The sequence below is a fragment of the Pygoscelis adeliae genome, unplaced genomic scaffold (assembly GCF_000699105.1).
Source record: "Pygoscelis adeliae isolate BGI_AS28 unplaced genomic scaffold, ASM69910v1 Scaffold45, whole genome shotgun sequence".
NCBI lineage: Eukaryota > Metazoa > Chordata > Aves > Sphenisciformes > Spheniscidae > Pygoscelis > Pygoscelis adeliae.
In genome coordinates, this window is record NW_008825114.1 from 15,416 (window position 1) to 36,635 (window position 21,220).

Genomic DNA, 21,220 nt, shown 5'->3' on the forward strand with positions numbered 1-21,220 from the left:
AGCGGGGTCCAGTGTTACCGGGGTGGCTGGTGGCAAGCTCTCCGTCCGGTGCCGGGTATGTTTTGATCCGAATAGATTGCCTCAAGCTGTATCTTTGTTGCTGAAGGGTGTAACCTTTCAAGCGGCATTACCTGAACTATGAGGTGTAGTCAATGCTTGAGTCGTTGAGTGAGGCACAGCTGTTACCTGACAAGAAAGGTATCGGATGTGTGGTGTATTTCTGGGAGCGTGGCTCTTAAGATGGACCTTCTTACAGCAGATGAGCGTTGCAGTGTTCACCTAGACTGAGTAATGCAAGGCAGTGAGATTTCTGCTTCAGAGCAGGTGAGGTGTGTATCTTTACAAGTGAGGCAAAGAAAGTAAGAAATAGAAATTTAACTATGACTAGGAGGTAAGCGTTAGTGGCTAGATGCTAAGCCTAGATTGTGAACCCAATAGCAAATTAGTAGATTTTTGTGTTCTGCAGATTGGTGAGAGTGAGCGTTTGTGAGGACGTGTCTGTCAAGACCATTAGGGACAATCTCATGTTCCTCTGAAGGGACCAGATCAAGGAACATCAGTCTTGAGGTTCTGTTACTTGTTTAGCTTTGTGCTGTGCCAGCACACCTCTTCTTTCAGTGCAGAGCTTGATGTGGGACATAAGGTTTACCTGAGAAGCAGGGAAGATGAGCCTGTAATGAGCTGTGCGTTTCATGTAGTCTGTCAGTAGCCAGAGCAGTTAGCGTGAACACTTTAGTTAACAGATGTCTTGCTTAAGAAAGCAGAATAGTGAAATATCATAGCTGAAGTTGCCTACATGAGCATCACTTGTGAGTTTAGTACTTAGTTTATCCAGTTTAGAACACAGCTGGGATCGTGTTCAGTGAAGAGTTAGGGAGGGGTTTTTTTTTATAGCTTCACTGACCATTTATGTCCATTTTCTTGCAATTACCATAATGAATTCTGAAGTTTCCTTGATGGTTATGGATTGCTTTTCTGATCCCATGGTACTAGTAAGTAGAAAAAAAGGTCAGAAGGCTTGCTCTTGCACAAGTAAAACTGGGTGTTGAGAGACATGAGCAAAGGAAACTGTAAACAACTTCAACCCTCTCAGGGCTGTGATAAAATAAAAAAGAATAAAAAAGGGCATTTCAATTAAATATGAGGTGAATAGAAAGCAGCATACTGAGGTGAAAACATAGAAAAACTGAAGATTTCTGCATATGTTAGGAAAAGAGTTTGGACTAGATAATGTTTTTTCCATTTTATCTGTTTAGCATTCAGTATGGTTAAATCTGTGCAGTCTGCTAGTAGGACTGTGATCTTGCTACTGAGTACTGCTTACTGTAGTCTTTCTGGGAGCTTCTTGAAATACTTGGACCTCGCAAGTGGTGGGTACCAGAAGACTGGCTAATAACCTCCTTTCTTCTAAAAACAGGAGGTGTGTCAGTTTATAAGGATATAGAAACCTAAGTGAGTCGCTGTTTATGGGCTGAATTTCAACAACTTAATGTTCTTAGCTTGCAGTAGAGAACAGCTTCGGCTAACATTTTCAGCTAGAGCTGTTATTTTGCAGTTCTTTAGGAGTGTCTGTGTCCAGTTAATGTAGTTTATGTGGTATACTGTAACTTGCTGTTTGATCTTCAAACACAAATGCAGGACCCTAAGTGGGCAGTACTTCATGCTCCTGTTCTTAAGGGTTAAAATACCCTAGAACTACTGATGAAGATCTAGTGTTATGATTAATGTAGTAATTTGTATTATTATTTTTTCTTGTAAAACCAGGAAAAGCACTACTTGGTTGAACAGACTGGTTTCTGGTTTTTAACTTCTCCTGCCAGAAAGACCTACCATTCACATGTGGCACTGAAGAGTGAGCAAGATAGTATTACTCTATAACTTGGTCTGGTCTGTGAGGACATCCTGGACTCTCTGGGGATCCACATTTCTGCAGAGTTGAATAACTAACTGTCAGCCAGAGAAGTCAAGTCATTCTGTAGATCGAGGTAGAACTTTCTGAGGAAAGGGTATAGTAGTGTATGCATAGTTCTTTACCGTGGTGCAGTAACCTAGTCTGCACTTAGACAGAGAAGTCTACTGAACATAGAAACCTGCAGTGATGTCTCTTGCTTTCTTTGTTGAAGAAGTTGGGTCATTGGCTGGATGGAGTTTCTTGGAGGGACACAAATATTTGCTTATGCTGGAATAAATCATATCTTAACCTTGCTCCACCATAGACTATTCCCATCTAATGCTTTGTCTGTGTTGTTATATGTTACCTCTGAGTAAACTTGTAAATTACAATGCGTTGTGTGGAGTTCCTCTAAAATCAAGAAAAGCAAGACAAGGCAATCTGTCTTCTGGCAGCATACTCTCTGTTTGCCCTAATTGGAAAACGTATATAGCACTTCTTGATGAGAATAGAAGTTCTCAGTTTCATTCATGAAAGTGAAGGAGATATTATAGTAGATAAATTCTTTGCATCTTGACCTACCAGAGCAGATTTTCTGTAGGACCAAGCTATAGTCACTGTGGGATTTCTAGCTTTCAGTTACAATGCTGGAAAAATTGAGCAGTAAAAATACGTTGAAGTTTATTTAAATTTGAAAACTTGCCAGAGAACTTAAGGTTGTCTGGAATACTGTAGGGGTATTAATACCAACTTACGTTTCACATAGAACTAAATGTGCACACTGTTGTATTATTTATGGAATGTAAAAAATAACATGATCTTGTGTTGGCTTCTTCCATCCTGTTGGAATTTGAATTCAGTGAAAAACTGTAAGTGGCTGTTGTTAAAGAAACCATCATCTCAAGTGGCTTCTCCATAGTGCTTACCAGGGTCAGGGAAGAAGGACATTCGACCCCAAACATTTCTTCCCAGTATATGAAAGAGGCAGTGACTGAAATTGCTTTTGAAGTTGTTAATCTTGTTGGTGAGGAAGACACTCCAAACCTGTTCCATGGGACAACTGAAGTCAGCAGGTGGAAGTGAGAGTATTGAAGCCATTTATTTACTTGATGTGAAAGTTGTTGCAAATCAGGTTTACTTCATTAGAAGAAATTCAGCTCTCCTTTTATGCACAAAGAAGTATGGTAGTGTGCATCACGTTACTTAGCTGTGCAAGTTGACTCTTAAGTATAGTTTGTCAGGCCCATGCTGTAATGCCCAAGTGTTTGGGGTTTTTATTTAACTTAACTGTAAATTTAACTGAAATGATAGAGGGGTAGGAGGAGTGGAGGAGCTTTAGTTCTGCATGAGAGCATCCTTGTGATAAAGCAGCCTCAGTGAAACGCACAGTTATAAATCTGGCAATAGGACATGCCTTGGTTTACCTACAGCCTTTCTTGTACAAGACCTCTTTAACTTCTGCTGACCTGGGCTGGCATGTGAACTGTGGATAGAATCTCATGTGAGTTTAAGCTTCTAAGCTTCAGGTTTGTAAACTTTAAGTTTAAGGGCTTCTTAAATACTTACAGCTTGGGTGAATTTCCAGAAGGATAGAAAAGCATTATTTGTGCAGTCTTTGCCTGACGAATGGGAGTGCTAAACCTATTCATAAAACAATCGAGCTTCTTAACACAATCTCTTACCAGCTTCATTTTGTTTGGAAGATTGTAAACATTTTCAGATGAAGCTGTCCAAACCCCATCTGCTTCAGGCAGAATGTGGGTGTCTGAAATCTTCAACTGGAGCAGTTAAGTTTTATATTTTGGAGAAATAGTTTGAAGAAGTCTTGTAAAGGAAGTGATTGCTATTCTTTGATGAAGCTAGTAGCTCTGTAGCTTGATGAGGGAGAGTCATCTGGAGTCTTCAGGGCAGATATGATCAGACTGCATTCCAAAAGTCCCGAAACATTCATGGAGTATACTTTGAACTTAGCTGGCACTGGGTTTGGTAGCCCTATTAGCAAGTTTTTTATGTGATCGCAGAAGTTGTTTAATGAAATCAGCTTCTTGTCAAATTTTTACTGTAAAGCTACTAATGCAATTTACCATTCCTTGGTACCATTATCTTTGTTATTCAAGCACCTAAACAAGCTGAAGGAAAAGCTGAAGCATATGTGAAGACAGAATACTTTATACTATTTTGTGTGTATGACTTCAGTGTTAGGAAGCTGGAAAAACAGAATATAACCTGTGAGAAATTGCAGCCAGCTTTAAGGCTATATTTCGTGGCATGTATATTTATTCATGTAATCTAGTTAGGATAGCTTAGTACTTGTACATTTTTAATTAATCTGGAAGCTCTTGGAAGTGGAATGTTTCTTTCTATATAAAAAAAACCCACAAACCCTTAGATGCAGGACACACTTGATGCATGGCCTGCACTGAAAACTAAATGATGAGGACTTCCAGTGATGAAATGTGAACAAATGTTGATATCGTTTATATTGATGGAAGTTATGAGATGATTCTTTTCTTTAGAAGCTGTTAACTGGATCTCTATTCCTAATCATTTAACTGTTATATTGTGTTAAAATAACTGCCCTGCTATACTTGACTATTGTATTTATTTATTTTTTAGATTTTTGTTGTTGATTACAGAAGGTTCAGATAATAACCAGTTCTTCATTACAGGTATCCTTACAAGCTGCAGATAGTCATTTGCTCTCCCTGGCACCACTGTTGCTGAACTTCAGTTGCCTGTTCTAGAGAAGTCCGTACGATCATACAGGAGGTACTTGACCACTCTCATCTAATCAGCACAGAGATGGATGAGCCTTTCCATGCTTCTAAGGATTTCAATGCACTTTGTATTTTGACATACTACTTTTTTTTTTTTTAAAAAAGTATCAGGTAATCCTAAATATCAGCCAGAAGATGGCATGAACTTTTATTTACCTAATTAGAAGACTCCTGAGAACTGCAAAAGAAGAGAAACCTTGCTGCTCTAACTTCATCTTCCAGCTAGAAGTTAATGAGCAAATGTTCCTTTAATGGGATTTAGAGTTGCATCCAAGAAGATAATATCATGTCTAAATTAACAGTTTTTTTCCTGTATCTCACCCAGTGATAAAGGAAGAAATAATCTTCAAAACCTGAACTTCTTATTAAAAAGTTTAACTTGGAAGAGGTGCAGATTTGAACCCTGTAGAAGTCATTGGTTGAGACTGAGAATGGCTGCCTTCACTTCTGATTCACTGCCTTGATCTTCTGATTAAGTCAAGAAGTCTTTTCTTACAGCTCTTGACTTTCGGCTGTTTTTGTGTTGGCACTAATCTTGTACACTGGAATCTTTTTTGGATTATAGTTAGTCCAGATCAAAAGGTAAAATGTGTTGGTACCACCTGTACAATCTGCAAATAATTTTGTAGTACTGGTGTAAAAAACACTGTTTTGTTGGAGAATGTGGTCTTAGAATGTAGGCTTCTGTGCTTAATTTTAGTTACAGAACTTCAGGAGAAGTGCAAATTTCTTCTTAGAGAAGGCTAGTCTTGTTGATTGAGTATGAAGTTGACTAATGTACATTTATCATGGTGTTTCTACTGAGATTGATGTGTAATTACAGACAGTGTCAGCAACAAGATTCTGTAATTTCTTCCTGGGTTGTATGGCTTCGTGTAGCGTGCCAGACTTCCTCTTTGTGTGGAGAGTTGAAGAAGCACAGCATATTCACACTGTGCTATGATCAAACTCATTGGTTGTCACTCTGATTGTAGAATAGCCTTTCTCAGATACGGGAAGCTTCCATATTCTTCCTTCTCTAGGAGTTCCTCTTGCTGTATGCTTTCTGCTGAGTACTGTGGGAGTCTCTGTAAGACTATGATTCCTATCTAGATTATGATTTATTGAGAGTAAGACATTTGATACCATCCAGTGTTATGACTACCTTTTTCCTTGAGTCCGGGGTGGATCATTAGCTGTTGTATAACACACATAAGCAGTCAAAAGGGAGCACACTCTCTGATATAAAGACAATTCATGTTACCTTGTTGGAGTGATTTTTGGTGGCATAATGGTCATGTCTTCAAACATTCTTGTAGGCTGCTTTGAAATGTCAACCTCATGGCAGAAAATTGGTAGAACTGAGTCTAATTTGGATCATATTCTCCAGAAACTAATAACTTGTTTGGTTACTGGCTTTTAAAATGTTGTGATCTGCCTGTATTCTGTTCTGGAGGGATATGGATCTAGAGTCCGTCAGAGAACTTCCTTGTCCAGATGTTTCACCTACTCATGTGTTCCATTATGATTTCATCACTCTAAAGAGTACTAAGAGAGAGTGAATAAGACAGAGCAATGATTTTTATCTTTTTTTATTGATGAGTAAATTCTCCTTCTTGAAATGAGGAAATGATCTGCCATTTGCATCTGTTTATTTTTAACAGCAAGCTATGAAGTCCAAACTATTAAGAAATAAAAAGTTAACTTGAATCTTGGAGAACAGATTGTCAATGCTAGGACTTTTAATGAAACTATGTAAATTAAAGTGCTTCTAATGGCAAGCAAGAAACATATTTGTAAAGTCTCAATCTATTTCTGTGGGCATTGCTTTCATTGAGGAGCTTGTTACAGAGTGAAGGACGGAAAGCACTGATAAGGGTGACCTGGGATTTCTTTGGTATTTCTCTCAAAGCAAGATTGAAGTTCTTCCCCATTTAGGAAAGTAAACTTTTATTATAGTTAGTTTTTGTATGAGACTGATAGGTGTTGCTGTTTGGTTTCTAATTAGGATCTTTGCTAAAAATGCCAGCAGCAATAAGGAAGGGAGAGTTAGGGGAAAATATTTAGGAGTGCCAAGGTGAAAACAATATGAACAGGGTGTCTTTGTGACTGCACAGTATATATGCAAAAACCTCGTTTAAAATGTGGAGATAGTATAGTCAAGCCCACACTTCAGAACCAGTCTTATGTAGACATGTGAGAAGGAGCCACTAAACCTCATGGGTGTGCAGTCTCTGCTTAAAAATGTTCGGGTGTGGTTACTTGCCTTTTTATTCTCTTACTATAATGGATTGTCTGAGTGGAGTTTCTTTGTGCAAGGTCAGGAATATCTTTTTGGACCTTCAACAGTTACTGATACATCACTCAGAAAATGTCACTGATAGAAGCAGAACTGTCCCATGTGCAAGAAGAAGATGGGATGTTTTAGTAGAATGATCTCCAGACAAAATATTTTTTGACAGAGCAGCCTGGATGGAAGCTGCAACAAGTACTGTTGAAACTAGAGTTGCTTGAGGAAGAAGTGGATCTCCTGGAGTTGCAAAAACTTCAAGACAGCACGTATTAAACATTCCAGTTCATATAAAGACAGTAACTTACTTTATGTGCTTGGCTACTAAATTCCCTTTTATTTAGCTTTTGTCTCTGTTACAAATGAGACAACTGTACTTCCTTGGGAAACAGTTCCAGTACACAGTTATTGTAAAAACCTGACCATGTGCCTACTCCTCTGAATGTGGTTAATACATGAATTTAAAGATCCCAGAATCCTGAAGCATTCTATTCAGATACCAGATAATCCAGGTGTAGGCTACAGTTTTCCATGTGGAATAAAAAATATTGTTGAGGTTCTCTTTCAGCTTTGAAAGTGTAAGCAAGCTGAGCACACTTTGTGAATGGCAGAAGTCCATGAGCTAAGTGTCTGATGTGTAGTAAGGATTATTGAAATTCTGTTGACCTGAGTTGGTCCCATTGGCCCAAAACTCACTGTTATATACTTAAAAGCTGATTTTGAATTTTCAGTTAGGCTTTTCATTACTAGATGCTGGCTGGAGATGTGTTTGAATGCTTCTGTAAAAATAGTAAGTGGAATTCACAATTCCATCAGCTGCCTTACAGGCAGAAAAGGTTAGGTTTGTACATGAGTCTTGAGATGGAGAATACTAGAAATTCTAGAAGTCCACTTTGCTTGCTTTCAGTGAGTACCCAGCTGGAAGTTAGATGTTCTTGATTTCTTCAGACTAACTTACACTCTGGGCAACTCCTGTAAACAGCTCATAACCAAGTTTTTCTACTGAACTTGACTTTGGAGCTCTTTACCTTTATGCATTTCCTGTTAAAGAAATTTGTAGGGTGCATGTAATACCTGTGCAGAATAAAAGATTGATGTCACTTAACTTTTCATCATACTATGTTAATTAAAGAGCTCTTCTGCATTCATTATAGTTTCTTTCATCTTTATTGCTAGACGTAGGCACTGCTCTAGTTCTTGGAAAAGAAAACCTCAGCAGATGCTCAAAGGCACACTTCCATAAGTGATTAAAGGTCTTGATTGTCAAGTGGAATGGCTGGATTAAGGTGACCCAGGAACTTACCTCTTGGATCACACTTTAAGATAAAAACAGTAGGTAATGTGTTCTTATAAGAATGATTACGTTCTTTCTTGGGAGGTCTCTGTACGTGCTGTATAGCCCATAATGAACTGTGCTTCTGCTGGGACTTGTAGACAAGTTAATGTGATGGTAATTACTGAATTACTTGTCAGGCATATTTTTTTTCCAAGTAATGTAGTATCATATGCACTCTGCATGATCATTCATGTTTGTGTAAATGCAGCTTCCACATGCTTTTAAAGTCATTTGTGGCTTGATGTTACAAGACAGTTCTTCTAACAGTGATCGTAGGTACGTATTGATTCCAGTATTGCATTGCTACAGCTGCTGTTGTGTAGTAATGTGAGCACAGTGTTGTCTTACCTTTAAGTATTTATTACAACCTTCTCTAGAAGTATTTTGAAATTGATAGTGTCTATAACACGTGATCTATGAAAATACACTTGAAAGATGTAATCTGTTTCTCTACTTAATGAAAAAAAAAAAAGAGTGTTAGATACAGTAAATCTAACTGCTCTTTAGTGTCACTTCATTCAGAGTATGTTAATGAAGCCTTAAAGGCTTTTGAAGCATGCCAGTCATTAAGAGGAAGAAAAACTGAAAGTGAAATCTGCTAAGGAAACAAATGCATCTTTTTTTAATGACAGTAGGATCAGAAGAGCTAGCAAAATTTCATGAATGAAGTTGCCTGTTCAGTTATTTTTGCTTTAGTAAATTTTCTAATCACCCATTAAGAAATCATAACTGACTTGAATGAGATACAGCTTGATTATCTGGTACTTGCCTGATTACTTTTGTTTCTAGTTTGAATGTATAAATTTGTGAATGACAAGTGTCGTTAAATGCTTAGTGAATGATTAAGTAAACATGTAATGTTTCTTTCTTTTCTTTTAATACACTGTCCAGGCAAACACATTCTCAGGGAATCTTTTTAGTATCTTTATGCAGCAGAATGGGATGAAATTGTTTATATATTTATATAAGTAACTATTGTTAGAAGCGAGCATAAAACTGACTGGGGGACTGGTCAGCACGTATTCCCACAAATTTCCAGACTGTTTTTGATGAAATTTTCTACCTCTCTGGGTTAATACTTAACTTGTCTGTGGGGTTATTTGGGACTCAATTCAGTAATGCTTTCATGAATTTTGATGACATAGTAAGGCAGTATTTGCTGGGAAATGGGGTGTGTGTGTGTGTGGGAGGGGGTTGTTTGTGGGTGGTTTTGGTTTTTTTGTGGGATTGGTTTTATGTTTTTTTTTGTGGGGTTATTTTGGGTAAGAAATACTGTATTCCAGGATGGATTTAAAATGCGAGTTGTCTGTAGAAAGGAAGGTATCACGCTTTTTCTCCTACTGCTTGTTACTATCCAGACATAGTGATAGGTCCTGAACTTTCTGCATCTGATACTCCTTTAATAATATAATTTGAAAACTCATCTTACAGTCCCTGGCCAACTTGGAACAGAGTAGGAGATACTACTCTATCTGGCGGGACAGGTACACTGTGAAGTGATGCACTGCATTACTGTTTTCTTACTCTAGTAGTCTGTGAGGTTATAGCCTTACTGGTCAAGATCCCATTGTTATATTAACATCCATATAGTGTCAGTAATTCAAGAAACAACATCTTATAGTACTTCTCCCCTTCTGTTGTGGAATGAAGTTCTTTAAACATTGATTGTTTTCCAACTTTGTTACTCCCAAGATTTTCAATTGTCAGTGATGCAATAATGGTGGGTATAGGTATGCTTGTAGATACACACATTAGTTCTTCTAAGTCAAATAGCATGTGAACTTGATTTTACTAGTTGAGTTTTTGTGTTTCACTGCTTTGTTCCCAGAAGAAGGCAGTGTTGCAGAGTCATTGACTTGGTCTAATTTACACGGTTGCTAAATTCCGGGAGCATATTTTTGCTCATACTATGAACAGGTGCTCTTACCCTATCACATTGCTAAACGCTGCATCCTTCCTCATTTCAAATGTGCTTCTAGTAATCTTAGCTCTGCTACTGTGCTTTCAGACTTAAGTGTGACATCACTAGTCATAAAATATTCCTGCAAAGAATACTGATTATAAAAACAAAACAAAAAAACCCACAACCACTTGGACAGAGAACAGAATGCTAATTCATTATAAATTAATACTGTAAAGTAGACAACTTTGCAGTCACCAATTTATTCTGCTGACCATTTAGTTCAAGTTCATCAAAGCTGACTTCTTTGATTCCTATGCAGGAATAGGTAGTCTCTGCATGGTGGGGTGTGTGCACGTCATTAGAGAAGGCTTCTTACTCAAGGCCTAGCCTAGTTACATCTTGTTTTCTGAACATGTTAAATGTAACTATTGGTCCTGGTTTTGGCTGGGATAGAGTTAATTTTCTTCCTAGTAGCTGGTACAGTGCTGTGTTTTGGATTTAGGGTGAGAATAATGTTGGTAACACACTGATGTTTTAGTTGTTGTTCAGTAGTGCTTACACTAGTCAAGGACTTTTCAGCTTCTCATGCCCTGCCAGCAAGAAGCTGTGAGGGGGCAGAGCCGGGACAGCTGATCCAAACTGGCCAAAGGGATATTCCATACCATGTCATGTCATGCTCAGTATATAAACTGGGGGGAGGTGGCCGGGGGGTGGTGACTGCTGCTTGGGAACTGGCTGGGCATTGGTTGGCGGGTGGTGAGCAATTGCATTGTGCATCACTTATTTTGTATATTCTTTTATCATTATTATTATTGTTGTCCCTTCCTTTTCTGTCCTATTAAACTGTCTTTATCTCAACCCACAAATTTTACTTTTTTTTTCTGATTCTCTCCCCCATCTCATTGGTGGGGGGAGTGAGCAAACGGCTGTGTGGTGTTTAGCTGCCTGCCGGGTTAAACCACAACACTGTTTGTGGACAGATTACTTTATTTAAGTCTTCCTTTTTTTTTGCCTCTTTCTCATGCTAATAGGGAGGATTCAGTTGTGGATCAAAGATATAACTTGTTCTGCAGTCATAACTGATTAGTGGATTGCAAAGACTAGACACAGGACATTTTTTAGTTGAGTGCTACCTAGTTGATCTACCATAACTGGTTACCTAGTTATGGTAGATCATTCAGGCTGTTCAGATTTAGATCTTCACTGAATTGGCTTTAAACTTTAAACTGCAGTACCTCAAAATGTTTTTCTGTCAGCCTGCACATGGCATGTCCTGAGAGAAAGGGAGCAATGACAGTATTTCTTTGCTCTCAGCTACGTGCTGCCTACATACTTTCAGTCTACCAGGAGCAAGGTTATCCTTTTCTCTCCACTGCATTAGCTTTCAGAAGATTTCCTCATACCATAGGAGTCTAGAAATTGCACACTGGAACTTCTGCCACAGCTTGTCCAGTCCAATTGGAACAGAGAAACGGAGCAGAAGTTATGTTTTCTCCAGCAACGTCCAATTTATCCATTATTTCAGAAGTGATCTATTTTGCAGACGTACTGTTGAATTTTTTAAACATTTTGCAACAAAAAAATCACTTGGTGGGGGATTGAATCTTCAAAGTGGGCCTGAAGTAGTGCTCATAAGCAGTAGCAGCTCCAGAAATGTGGATCTTTCTCCCCACCTTTGCTTTCAAATGTATTATTGCAAGGTGTTTATTTGTTTTGGGTTTATTTGTACTTTGAATCTAAGAATAGGTGTTTTTAAACTTATTTAACAATATTAACAGCGAAAATGCAAACTTCTTGTGGCATGAAGAGCCCCCAAATCTGGATTGGCATAGGGCTGCAGGAACACTTCTGTCCCCCTGGCATTGGAGTTGTCAAAAGCATAGGAACATATGACATGGTGGGACAGGAAAGGTTACTTAAAGTTGCTTAAGTAGTTTGCTGCTCAGTATGAAGCCCTAGCCTAAAGTTCCAGGTGTGTGAGGCAGTGTTGGTAGTCACCTTTAGAATAACAGTTGCTGGAGATTTCCATTTTAAGACTTGTGTTCATTTAATAGTTACAGCATCAAAATCTTCAGTACAATTTTATCTGCTGTGTGTTGAACTAGTTTGAAAATAGTCAGCTGAACAAGGGTCATTCCCATAGCTGTTGACCAGACAGCTGGGTCAGCTTCTATTGCATTGAAAGAAACTATGAGTACTCCTGTTCACACATCCCAGCTGTGGGTACAGTAGTTATCAGCAGTAAGGAGAGTAACTTTTTTTTTATTTTACACAGAACTTAAATTCACGGAAGAAGAACTGATTAATTTCTTGACTGTAGCTTATGTCCATAACTGTCCTCTGCCCTTTAGAGTTGTTTTGAAAAACTAGAGGGGATGAAGGAAGAAATGTGCGTTCCACTGCTGTCTATCCTGAGATCATTTGAATGTTACAGAAAACTATATTAGTGAGAAGCTGGAGAATTCCTTCCCACTTCTTTTTTTTTTTGTTCCTTCCTGCTCTTGACTTTTTCTTGTTATATTGGTACTGCCTATAAGCTCATGAAAACAGGTCTGTTTGAAAAGATTCCCGAAACAGTGATTTTGACACCTATTCTTGAAAAGGGTCAGGTAATTTTTTGTTGCAAAAGTAGTTGGGAAACAGGTGGGAGTTTTTTAGTTATGCGCTTTTTCTCCCACTGCAACATGAAGTAAAGTGTAACTAATCAAATTTTAGTTTTGATGTCCCAAAGCGATGCATTATACTTTTAGGTAAATTAAATCTCTGCTTCAAAGATGCTGTAGGTCATTAAGAGTGTTTAACTGAGCAAAGCAGCAGTGGTCACTACTCCCTGTTTTCCTCTTTCCTAGCATACAACTTCGCATTTTTTGGTGTGAGTTTCTTAGCTTAATTGTAGGTAGGTGAGATCATCAGGTAAAATAAAGATAATAACAGGTATCTTAAAGCTGTGCAGAGTGGGGCCCAGAGTAATGTTTAGTAACTGTGTGCTATGTATGATGAAAAAGTCTACTTCTGTTATTCTGTTGTTCTGCAGGACCTGATTGCATCTGGAATATAGTGAGGCCTGACGTATAAAGTTATTTGGGGGAGTGCTACAAAGTACATGTTTCTTCAGTTTTATAATAGCTTTTAGACTGACCAGTTAGAAGACTTACTTTCAGTGAATAATCTTGTTTTGATTTGGGGTGGGGGGCTGGAGGGATGGGGAACCTGGCTAAATCTGGAATAAAAATGTTTTTGAATGCTCTCAATTTAGGAAATTTCCTTTCATAAACTTGAAGGCCCAATATGTACTTTTGGTGTTGCTTCCCTCTAAGTGTAGTTGCTCATACGTGATACTTTCAGATCTTATAGTTTTGAAAAGTAAATGGAGTTGTATGTGTATGAAGTTTTTTATATCTAGACGTCTTATTTAGGAAATAGTTTGCAAAATATTAGGGAAGTATCAGGTACTGCCTTGCTTTCTAGAAAAGGTTGAGAAAGAGTGAATTGTGAAATCACGTAGCTGAAATGCACACAACACAATGATTGTTAATTTAAAAATTCTCAAATGTATTTATAGTTACTGTGTATGTCATGTAAGTGTCAACATAGATCCTACCTGTTTTTTGATTAGAAAATCACTGCATTAGCTTGGATGTTGATTAAAAGGTCCAAAGTCTGTAAAGATGTCTGTTTCTAATTTAAGCCTTTCAGTGATTTTCATTGGATGAAATAATGGCTGCAGGTAACTTGATGAGAGTTTGTTTTTGCATATACTCAAGACACAGGTTTTTATTTACCTAAAATAGATGGCTTGCCTCTTCTGGTCTGTACAATTACTGTCTTTAAAAGGAAGATTTGGAAACTACTTACGTACCTCACGGTAGAATTTTACAAGTATACCTTTCTTTTGACAGCTAGAAGATGGGCACACTTTATTTGACTACAATGTTGGACTAAATGACATAGTTCAGCTTTTGATACGTTCTGAATCTGAAGCTACTACCACTGCTTCTGTGACAGATCAGGATGGAGAAGTCAATCCCTGTGCTGTTTCCAACTGCAAGAACAAAGTCAAAAAAAGTAGTGGATCACCCAGTCAGCCATCTACATCATCTCGCTCATTTCTCATTGATCCTGGCATTGGACTGTACAAGGTATGTATAAACTTTAAAAGCTGGAAACTTGCCTTACACTTGTGGGTTTAATTTTATTGTTAAAAAAGTTTATTGTTTCATTGTATAAAAGTCTGTATCCTTATTGCTTTCTTTCATGATTTGACATAATTCCCCAATCTGACATAAATCAAATTGACTTCATTTAAGCTGACTCTTGCAGAGTCACGAAGGTGTCTTTGTACCAGGCTCACTGGTGTTGCTGGTTTCAGGAGAGTTCACAAACTCTGACACATTGTGTTCTCCAAAACATGTTCTCCAAAAAGTTTATAGAGTACCTGTGAAACAGAAATACTTTCTGTGAATAGAAGAAGCTAAAGAAAAAAAAAATCTATGAAAAAGTGTAGCTTTTCCCCTACCTATTTTTTTTCAAGCTTGCCAAATACTTGTTTTAATACTAATGTTTCAGTGCTGCATTAGAACTAGATAAACTATGGAAATACACAATTTCTTTAAATTGTATGTGATGTAATGATTGCTGTTTTATTATAGTTTTTTTAGGAATTACATATATCATATTCATTGTTAGTTTTTTATCTCACTGAATTTTTTGATATTGTCATGTAGGATTACATCAGAATACCAGAAGTTAAATTTAAACAGAAAATGGGCAGTTTCCAGATTGCTAGCTCATTGGATATTTAGTAGGATGTGTTTATATAGGGAATGGTAACATTTAACCTCCTGTTGGGGTGTTTCTCTTGGACGAGAAATATCAGTAACAGTAATTCTTTTGCTGGAAAACGTCAAAAATTACAGAGAAGGAAAAGGAGGTTGAGGCTGCCATATGTATATAAGTTAATTTCAGTTAGAGGAACACTGTTACTTAGGCCTGTCATCCTGATGGGAAGCTGTCTTAGTTTCATGTAGACTGTAACTTAATGTTTCAGGTATTAAGGACAAGTGGTAAGTTACTTACTCTACATTCCTGTAGCAGTCTGTGCAGTGAGTTTTACTCATTCTCTGAGGAATCAGGGAGTCAAAAAATCAGTAGTTTGAATATGGAGACACAAGCTTGTGTGCTTCCTTTTTTTTTCTTTCATCTCCATTTATTACAGTGGGAAAAACCCAGTTCTTCGGTTCTGAGGCTTTACAATTAATCAATGAGCGTAAAAAGTAATACGAGAAAGGATGGGGAGAATACTGGGAAGATGGGAGGCCGCAGAAGATCAGTTGATCAAAGGAAAGGAGTAGTAAAATGTATATTTTCAAGAATGCTAAAATTACATCCAGGTAGTCTCTTAGCTGTTTTGTTTAGGATTCAAACAGAAAATAGAACAGGGAATGGTGATATTGGCAAACATACTCAAGGAAACCTATTGAGTCAGCTGGAATTTTTGTGATCTCTAATGCTAGGTACTTAACACGTTCTCCTTCATTGCCTGTGAATTGATTACTTTTTCAGCCAACCATATGTTTTTAATATATATAGAGAAAAATAAGGGTACAGTCATTGCATTCTTTGCTATTTGTAGATGACAGTAGGAATGTATAGAGGATTTCTACTTCCAGAGTCAGGAGGCTTTTAAGAATGTATTTTTAGCCAATAATGTAATTCAAAGGTAGTAAACTTGTTTAATAAAACAAGTAAAAAAGGCCATAAACTAAGCTATGTTAGTTGCTAAATAGATGGGTATATTTAATTATTTTGCATTTGCTTGTTTGTCAAACAATTGTTTGACAAATTTGTCAAACAATAAGGAATTGTCTAGTTACAGGAAGGAATAGTTTGTTACAATTTTTTCTGTCTGAGGAAAGTCCTGTGCCTCACTGGATCTACATCCAGAGCTAGGCTCAACAGGATACCTGTTACGTACTCCACGTTATGAATAGTCTCAGCCTCCTTTCTCTTTCTGATTTCAACTACCAAAAGAAAAGGTAGCCAGTATGGAGCCTGTAACTTAAAAAAAAAAAAAAAAAAAAAAAAAAAAGTTGCAGAGTTGATACTGGAAATAATAGTTAATAATAATTAAATTATTGTTAGATGGTTAAAATAGTCATTTAAACAGAAGTCCTCTGTGTGGTCATTGTATATTATGTAAATCAGAATGCTTTAGCTTGTTTTATATTCCAGTTGTACCTGACATCTGATATTTACATGAGCTCTGAAGGACTAGTAGTGGGTGGAATTATGTTCAACTCCTGTTCCTTGTTAGTAAGACTGAGAATTGTTAGTGGTGTCTGGTTTAAACTGGGGTCTATCCCAAGGTGGACTCAGCATGTGTGAAGGACACCACCTTGGCTAAGCAGGGTACCTATGGCTGATCTCCAGTGCCAAAGGAACACAAGACAGGTTACCAGAGAGGAGTTACAGTAACACTGGGCATGCAGGAATGATTTTAGAAGAAACAAAGCTCATTCAGAAGCATGTGCATGTTTCCCCTTCTGATTCTCACACAGTCTTCATAACTTTTCATCCAAAAATCTCTGGCTGTAGTAAAAAATCTTAGCTGAGAACTCTAGCTTGGGATAAAAAACAGACAAACTGAATCTGTAATTAAAATCAGTATTTGTTTAATACTGTTCACAAAGAGCTACTAATAATCCAGCTCTTAAATCAGACACCACTAACAAAATAGTTGTCTGATGTTCCTCAGTAATCTGTGGTAATAATTATTTGCCCTTACTCTTTGCAAGGGTGGGAAGTCTGTTGTGTAAGTATGCGCATCGAATTATGGAAGGATGCATTGGAGAGGAATGATTAAGGGAGTTTGCACTGATTTTTTTTTTTTTTGTTTTTTTTTTTGTTCTGGATCTGATGGTGATTTTTTACTTAGCTAACAGCTTCTCTGGCACTTTCATAACTGGTCGCAAGAAGTAGCAGCAGATGGGGGAATCCTTAGTAGTGTGTGTCTTGGTCAGCTGTGTTTTTGCGAGGAGGTAGTAAAGAAGCACTTTGAACTACAACTAATTAAAACACGTAAGGTTGTGTAGGGATGCCTTTGTGAGGGTTCCTTCTAGAAATGCCAGAATCCACTGTTTGTGTTTAAAATAGATTGATCGATTTAAAATGAGGCTGTTGTCCTCTGATTTGTTTAATTATGTGGCTGAAATTTTCATCATGGTATAAAGCTGTACTTTGAATACTGTAGGTTGTAAGAATAAAAGTAAAAAAATACATGTTGGTATTTTACATGGGAGGAAAAATAAAGAATTGAGTTTTGGAGGTCATTTTAAGAAGGTGAATGAAAAGAGTAAAATATGAAGTATTGATTTCTTGGGATAAACTTGTTAGCCCAAACTGCTGTCAATTGCACTTTCAGGTACCTAAGGACTGCTTCACTCTAAATACTAAAAGTTACTGAGTGTGTTTTTTTTGCTTGCTCCTGTGAAAATACAGTAAGATTATTCAGTTTATAGAAACTAGCCTTTGGGGTTAGTAAGAGTAAGTATCTGTCTGCCACTACGTTGGTACTTGACGAAGGCTGTAGCTTAAACCATGTAAATACATATATATGTATGTATCTCATGTTGTTTATTGTAGCTGTTTCTATGGTATGGCTGTGCAGTAGTTCTGTTGTAATAATTTTTTTATACTTGGTGTACTGTTGATGAAGTGTTCTTTAAATCTTTTTTTCAGTGTTCTCAGTATTATTAAAGGAACATCTGCATAATTAGCTGAAGACTTGAGAAAATGAAACATGATTTAGAACAGTAAAATGGTTTGGTTGCTTCATATCAGTATTATTGTGAGTACAGAAGTGAGAAATTCTGGGAGATATTTCCATTTCTTACGATCATAAGATTTTGGCTCACTGTGGTGGCAACCTTGTTAGACTTGTTTTCTCCCTCTCTCTTCTTGAGTCTTGAATCGTTAAAAAAATCTTGCAGGCCAGGAAGATAGAAGGTTAAATAATAATTCCAAGTTGGAGGCTCAGGAAAGTCTTTAAACCCCTTGGTTGTGAGCTAGTATTTTAATGCTGTGTATGCTTATTTTAGCCATGAAGAACAATTGGTGAAGCAAGAGGAAAGGATAATGAAAGAGATTAAGCTAACTGTCAGGCTTGGAGGGGGAAAAAAAAAAGAAATCTAGCTTTGCTTTTTAAAATTACATACAGATTATATTCAAACTAGGTTTTAATGAGGGAAGAATAGTAAAATACTGAAAGTGCAACATTCACGACTGCATGTTACTTGAACTTGCTAAAGCTCAACTAGTTACAAGAGTTGATTGTTCTACTGATAACAAAGTTAAGCAGTAGCAATGTAAGTTGTCTTATTTATTTTTTTTCTTAACTGGGATTATATAAAATAAGCATCAGTTCATTACTGAATTTTTCTTTTAGATAAACGAATTGGTGGATGCCCGTGATGTCAGCATTGGAGCCTGGTTTGAAGCTCATATAGAAAATGTTACCCGAGCAACAAAGGGACATAAGAATGGTAAAGCTCAAAAAAAAAAATTTTCAAAAGGACTAATGGAAGCTTAAGTCAAGATCATTCTAGAGAAAATGCAAATAATTTGGACAGTACACCATCCACATCTTATTCAGACTGTATGGACACTGATGAAGAAGCTATTTATCATATCAAGTACGATGAGTAAGTGCTCCTGATAATATTTTGAGGACATCACATATTGATACTTGGTTTGTTATAAACCAAGAATTTCTTGAAGAAGCTTGGAATCAAAGAAAGCAAGTTCAATATTGAAACCAAGAAAAAAATTATTAAAAAATTTTAACACTTTTCAGCTGGATATAGTGAATCCATTGGGAGTAATGATATTTTTCATGCCTAAGTACTTGTCAAGTATTAATTTCTTTGTCTTGATGAAACTTAAAATCCATCCTTCTTATATAAGAAAAAGAAACAATATAACTGAATTTTTACTGTGGGTTTTTCCAACTAAAGTATTGTTTTAATTTTTTTAACTATTCCCTGTGTATATTCAATTTCTCTCATTGGAGCTGAAGGAGAACTCTGAGAGCAAATTTTGTTACTTGATTTGGATCAAGTTTATTCAAAACAGAACAATTGTGCACAAAATTACAGGTCTGCGTTGATAGTAAAGGTTTGTTATAGAGAACTTTGTGACTGAGGGCATGAAATTGATTCTGAACTGGAGAGAGGGCATTAAGGGTGGGTTGTGGTTTTTTTCTGTTTGCTTGTTTCTGTAGTAAAGACAAATTCTAGAGTCTGCAATGTGTGGGTGGGAAACCCTGAGTTTGGAGGGATTTCTTATTTATGAACAGGTTTTGCACCACTTCATTTACTTGAGAAATTGGTCCGGATTTTTTTTTTTTTTTTTAGATAACATCTGTTAAAACATTAAGTTAACCTTCTAAACGAATAAAACTTTAAATGAGTTGAGGACTTTTATTTTTTGGTACTGAGATTAGTAAAAATACTGTAGTTTGTGCAATGTAAGATTAAGGTAGAAGGATGCAAAGTATATTCAGTATTAACTAAATGTAGATTTGCAAAATATATTTTTAGAGCAGCTATTTCAACTTTAGTTATTTTAATATGTAACTATGAATCTGACTTACATAGAGCACTTTTTTGTTGCTGTTACTGGTAGCAGATACAACTTACTGTACTTTTTTAGCTCTATGTTGAGTTCAGATTCTATATCTGCAACTGCGTAAGTTTTCTACTTAAAATGTTAGAGAATTACAAAGATGGAAGTAGAAATGTAAATATTTCATTGAATTATGCGAGAGAGACGTGAAAATAAGCTAGTCAACCAGTATGATCAAAATGAAAATATTTTCTCTTGAAATTACCTGTCTATTGTGGTGTGATTTCAAAGAGCTGGCTTTAAGATTACCTGATTTTACAATACTGTGGATATATGTAAGTTAGCCATGGGCAAACATTTCTGAGAAACTGTTTGTAACAGTTGCAGTGAAATTATGTTCCTTTTTTGTAAATATTGTTGTTTTTCATGAGTTAAAAGTAGAGAAGTAGAAAATGTTTCACAACAGGTCTGATTTTTCTTTGGCATATTCACACTAAAGAAAAAAGAATATTGACCTCTATTTATGTGTACTTCAGGATCTAGCTGTTCCTTTTCAGCAGGTGGAGACAGTGTTTTTACCCTTAGTATAAGATTATGTATAGCAGTTCTATATTCTTAGCCAACAAAATTAGCTTAGGCACAGAAACACAATGTTGCAAGGTAGACATTGAAGTCACAGTTGTTTAAGTGATCAGTCTAAGCTATTGGAACTTTGAGCTTTTGGGAAGAAAAACTGTTGTAAGGCTTTCTGGAAAGTGAGACTTGTATGTTTATCAGTGATTTGGTTTTTGATGAATGTTACTGACCTTTGTTACAAATCTTTCAATGTCTCACTTCTTTCTTTTAGTGTTACCTAACATGCATATTCATATGGTAGCTATGTGTGCACTCACACCACTTTGTTTTCATACATTAGTGTTTACCTCTGTGGTGTCTGTAGACCACACATGTATCCTGCCACCTATATGCTTCATGTGGATAAATGGGGAGGTCATGGTGTGCTTTGCCACACAGTTGTTCTCTGCTCCAGAGATTGTTTCATCTAGTTTTTCTCTTCACTCCTGTTCTTCAAGGTTCATATTTTACTGCTAGTACTATTGTCTTCTGGGTGTTTTGCTCTTTAGGTTTGGACTGTGCATTTTGCTGCCAGAGGTACTTGGCATTCTCTAGTCTGTCCTTGCTGTGTTGTTTTGGAGAAGCTCTTTTCCCTTTTACCTCCTGAAGAATCTCTCTGCCTGTTACATCTTTCCAGTTTGGAAAAAAATTCACCAAAAAGAAGGTTACAGCTGAGGGATAGGTTACCTGTAGTGCATTGAATTGGTCTAGTTCAGCCCCTTGACTCTGATCCGAGGCTTCATTGTGATGAATAGTAAATATACTTTAGTGTACCATGTGTTGTGGCAGACTTAGTCTGACACCCCCC

The 21,220-nt window shown here is 36.9% G+C and overlaps 1 protein-coding gene across 1 annotated transcript in view; it reads left to right on the forward strand.

The window, feature by feature from the left end:
• Positions 1–5,098: 5,098 nt before the first annotated feature.
• The window catches only part of UHRF2 (ubiquitin-like with PHD and ring finger domains 2, E3 ubiquitin protein ligase), a gene marked incomplete at its 5' end in the record, with an annotated part of 88,206 nt that continues 72,084 nt past the window's right edge, over positions 5,099–21,220 (forward strand). The window contains 4 exon segments of the mRNA XM_009328155.1: positions 5,099–5,250; positions 14,076–14,315; positions 18,620–18,734; positions 18,737–18,875. Of these exon segments, the coding sequence (XP_009326430.1) occupies positions 5,099–5,250; positions 14,076–14,315; positions 18,620–18,734; positions 18,737–18,875 (646 nt within the window).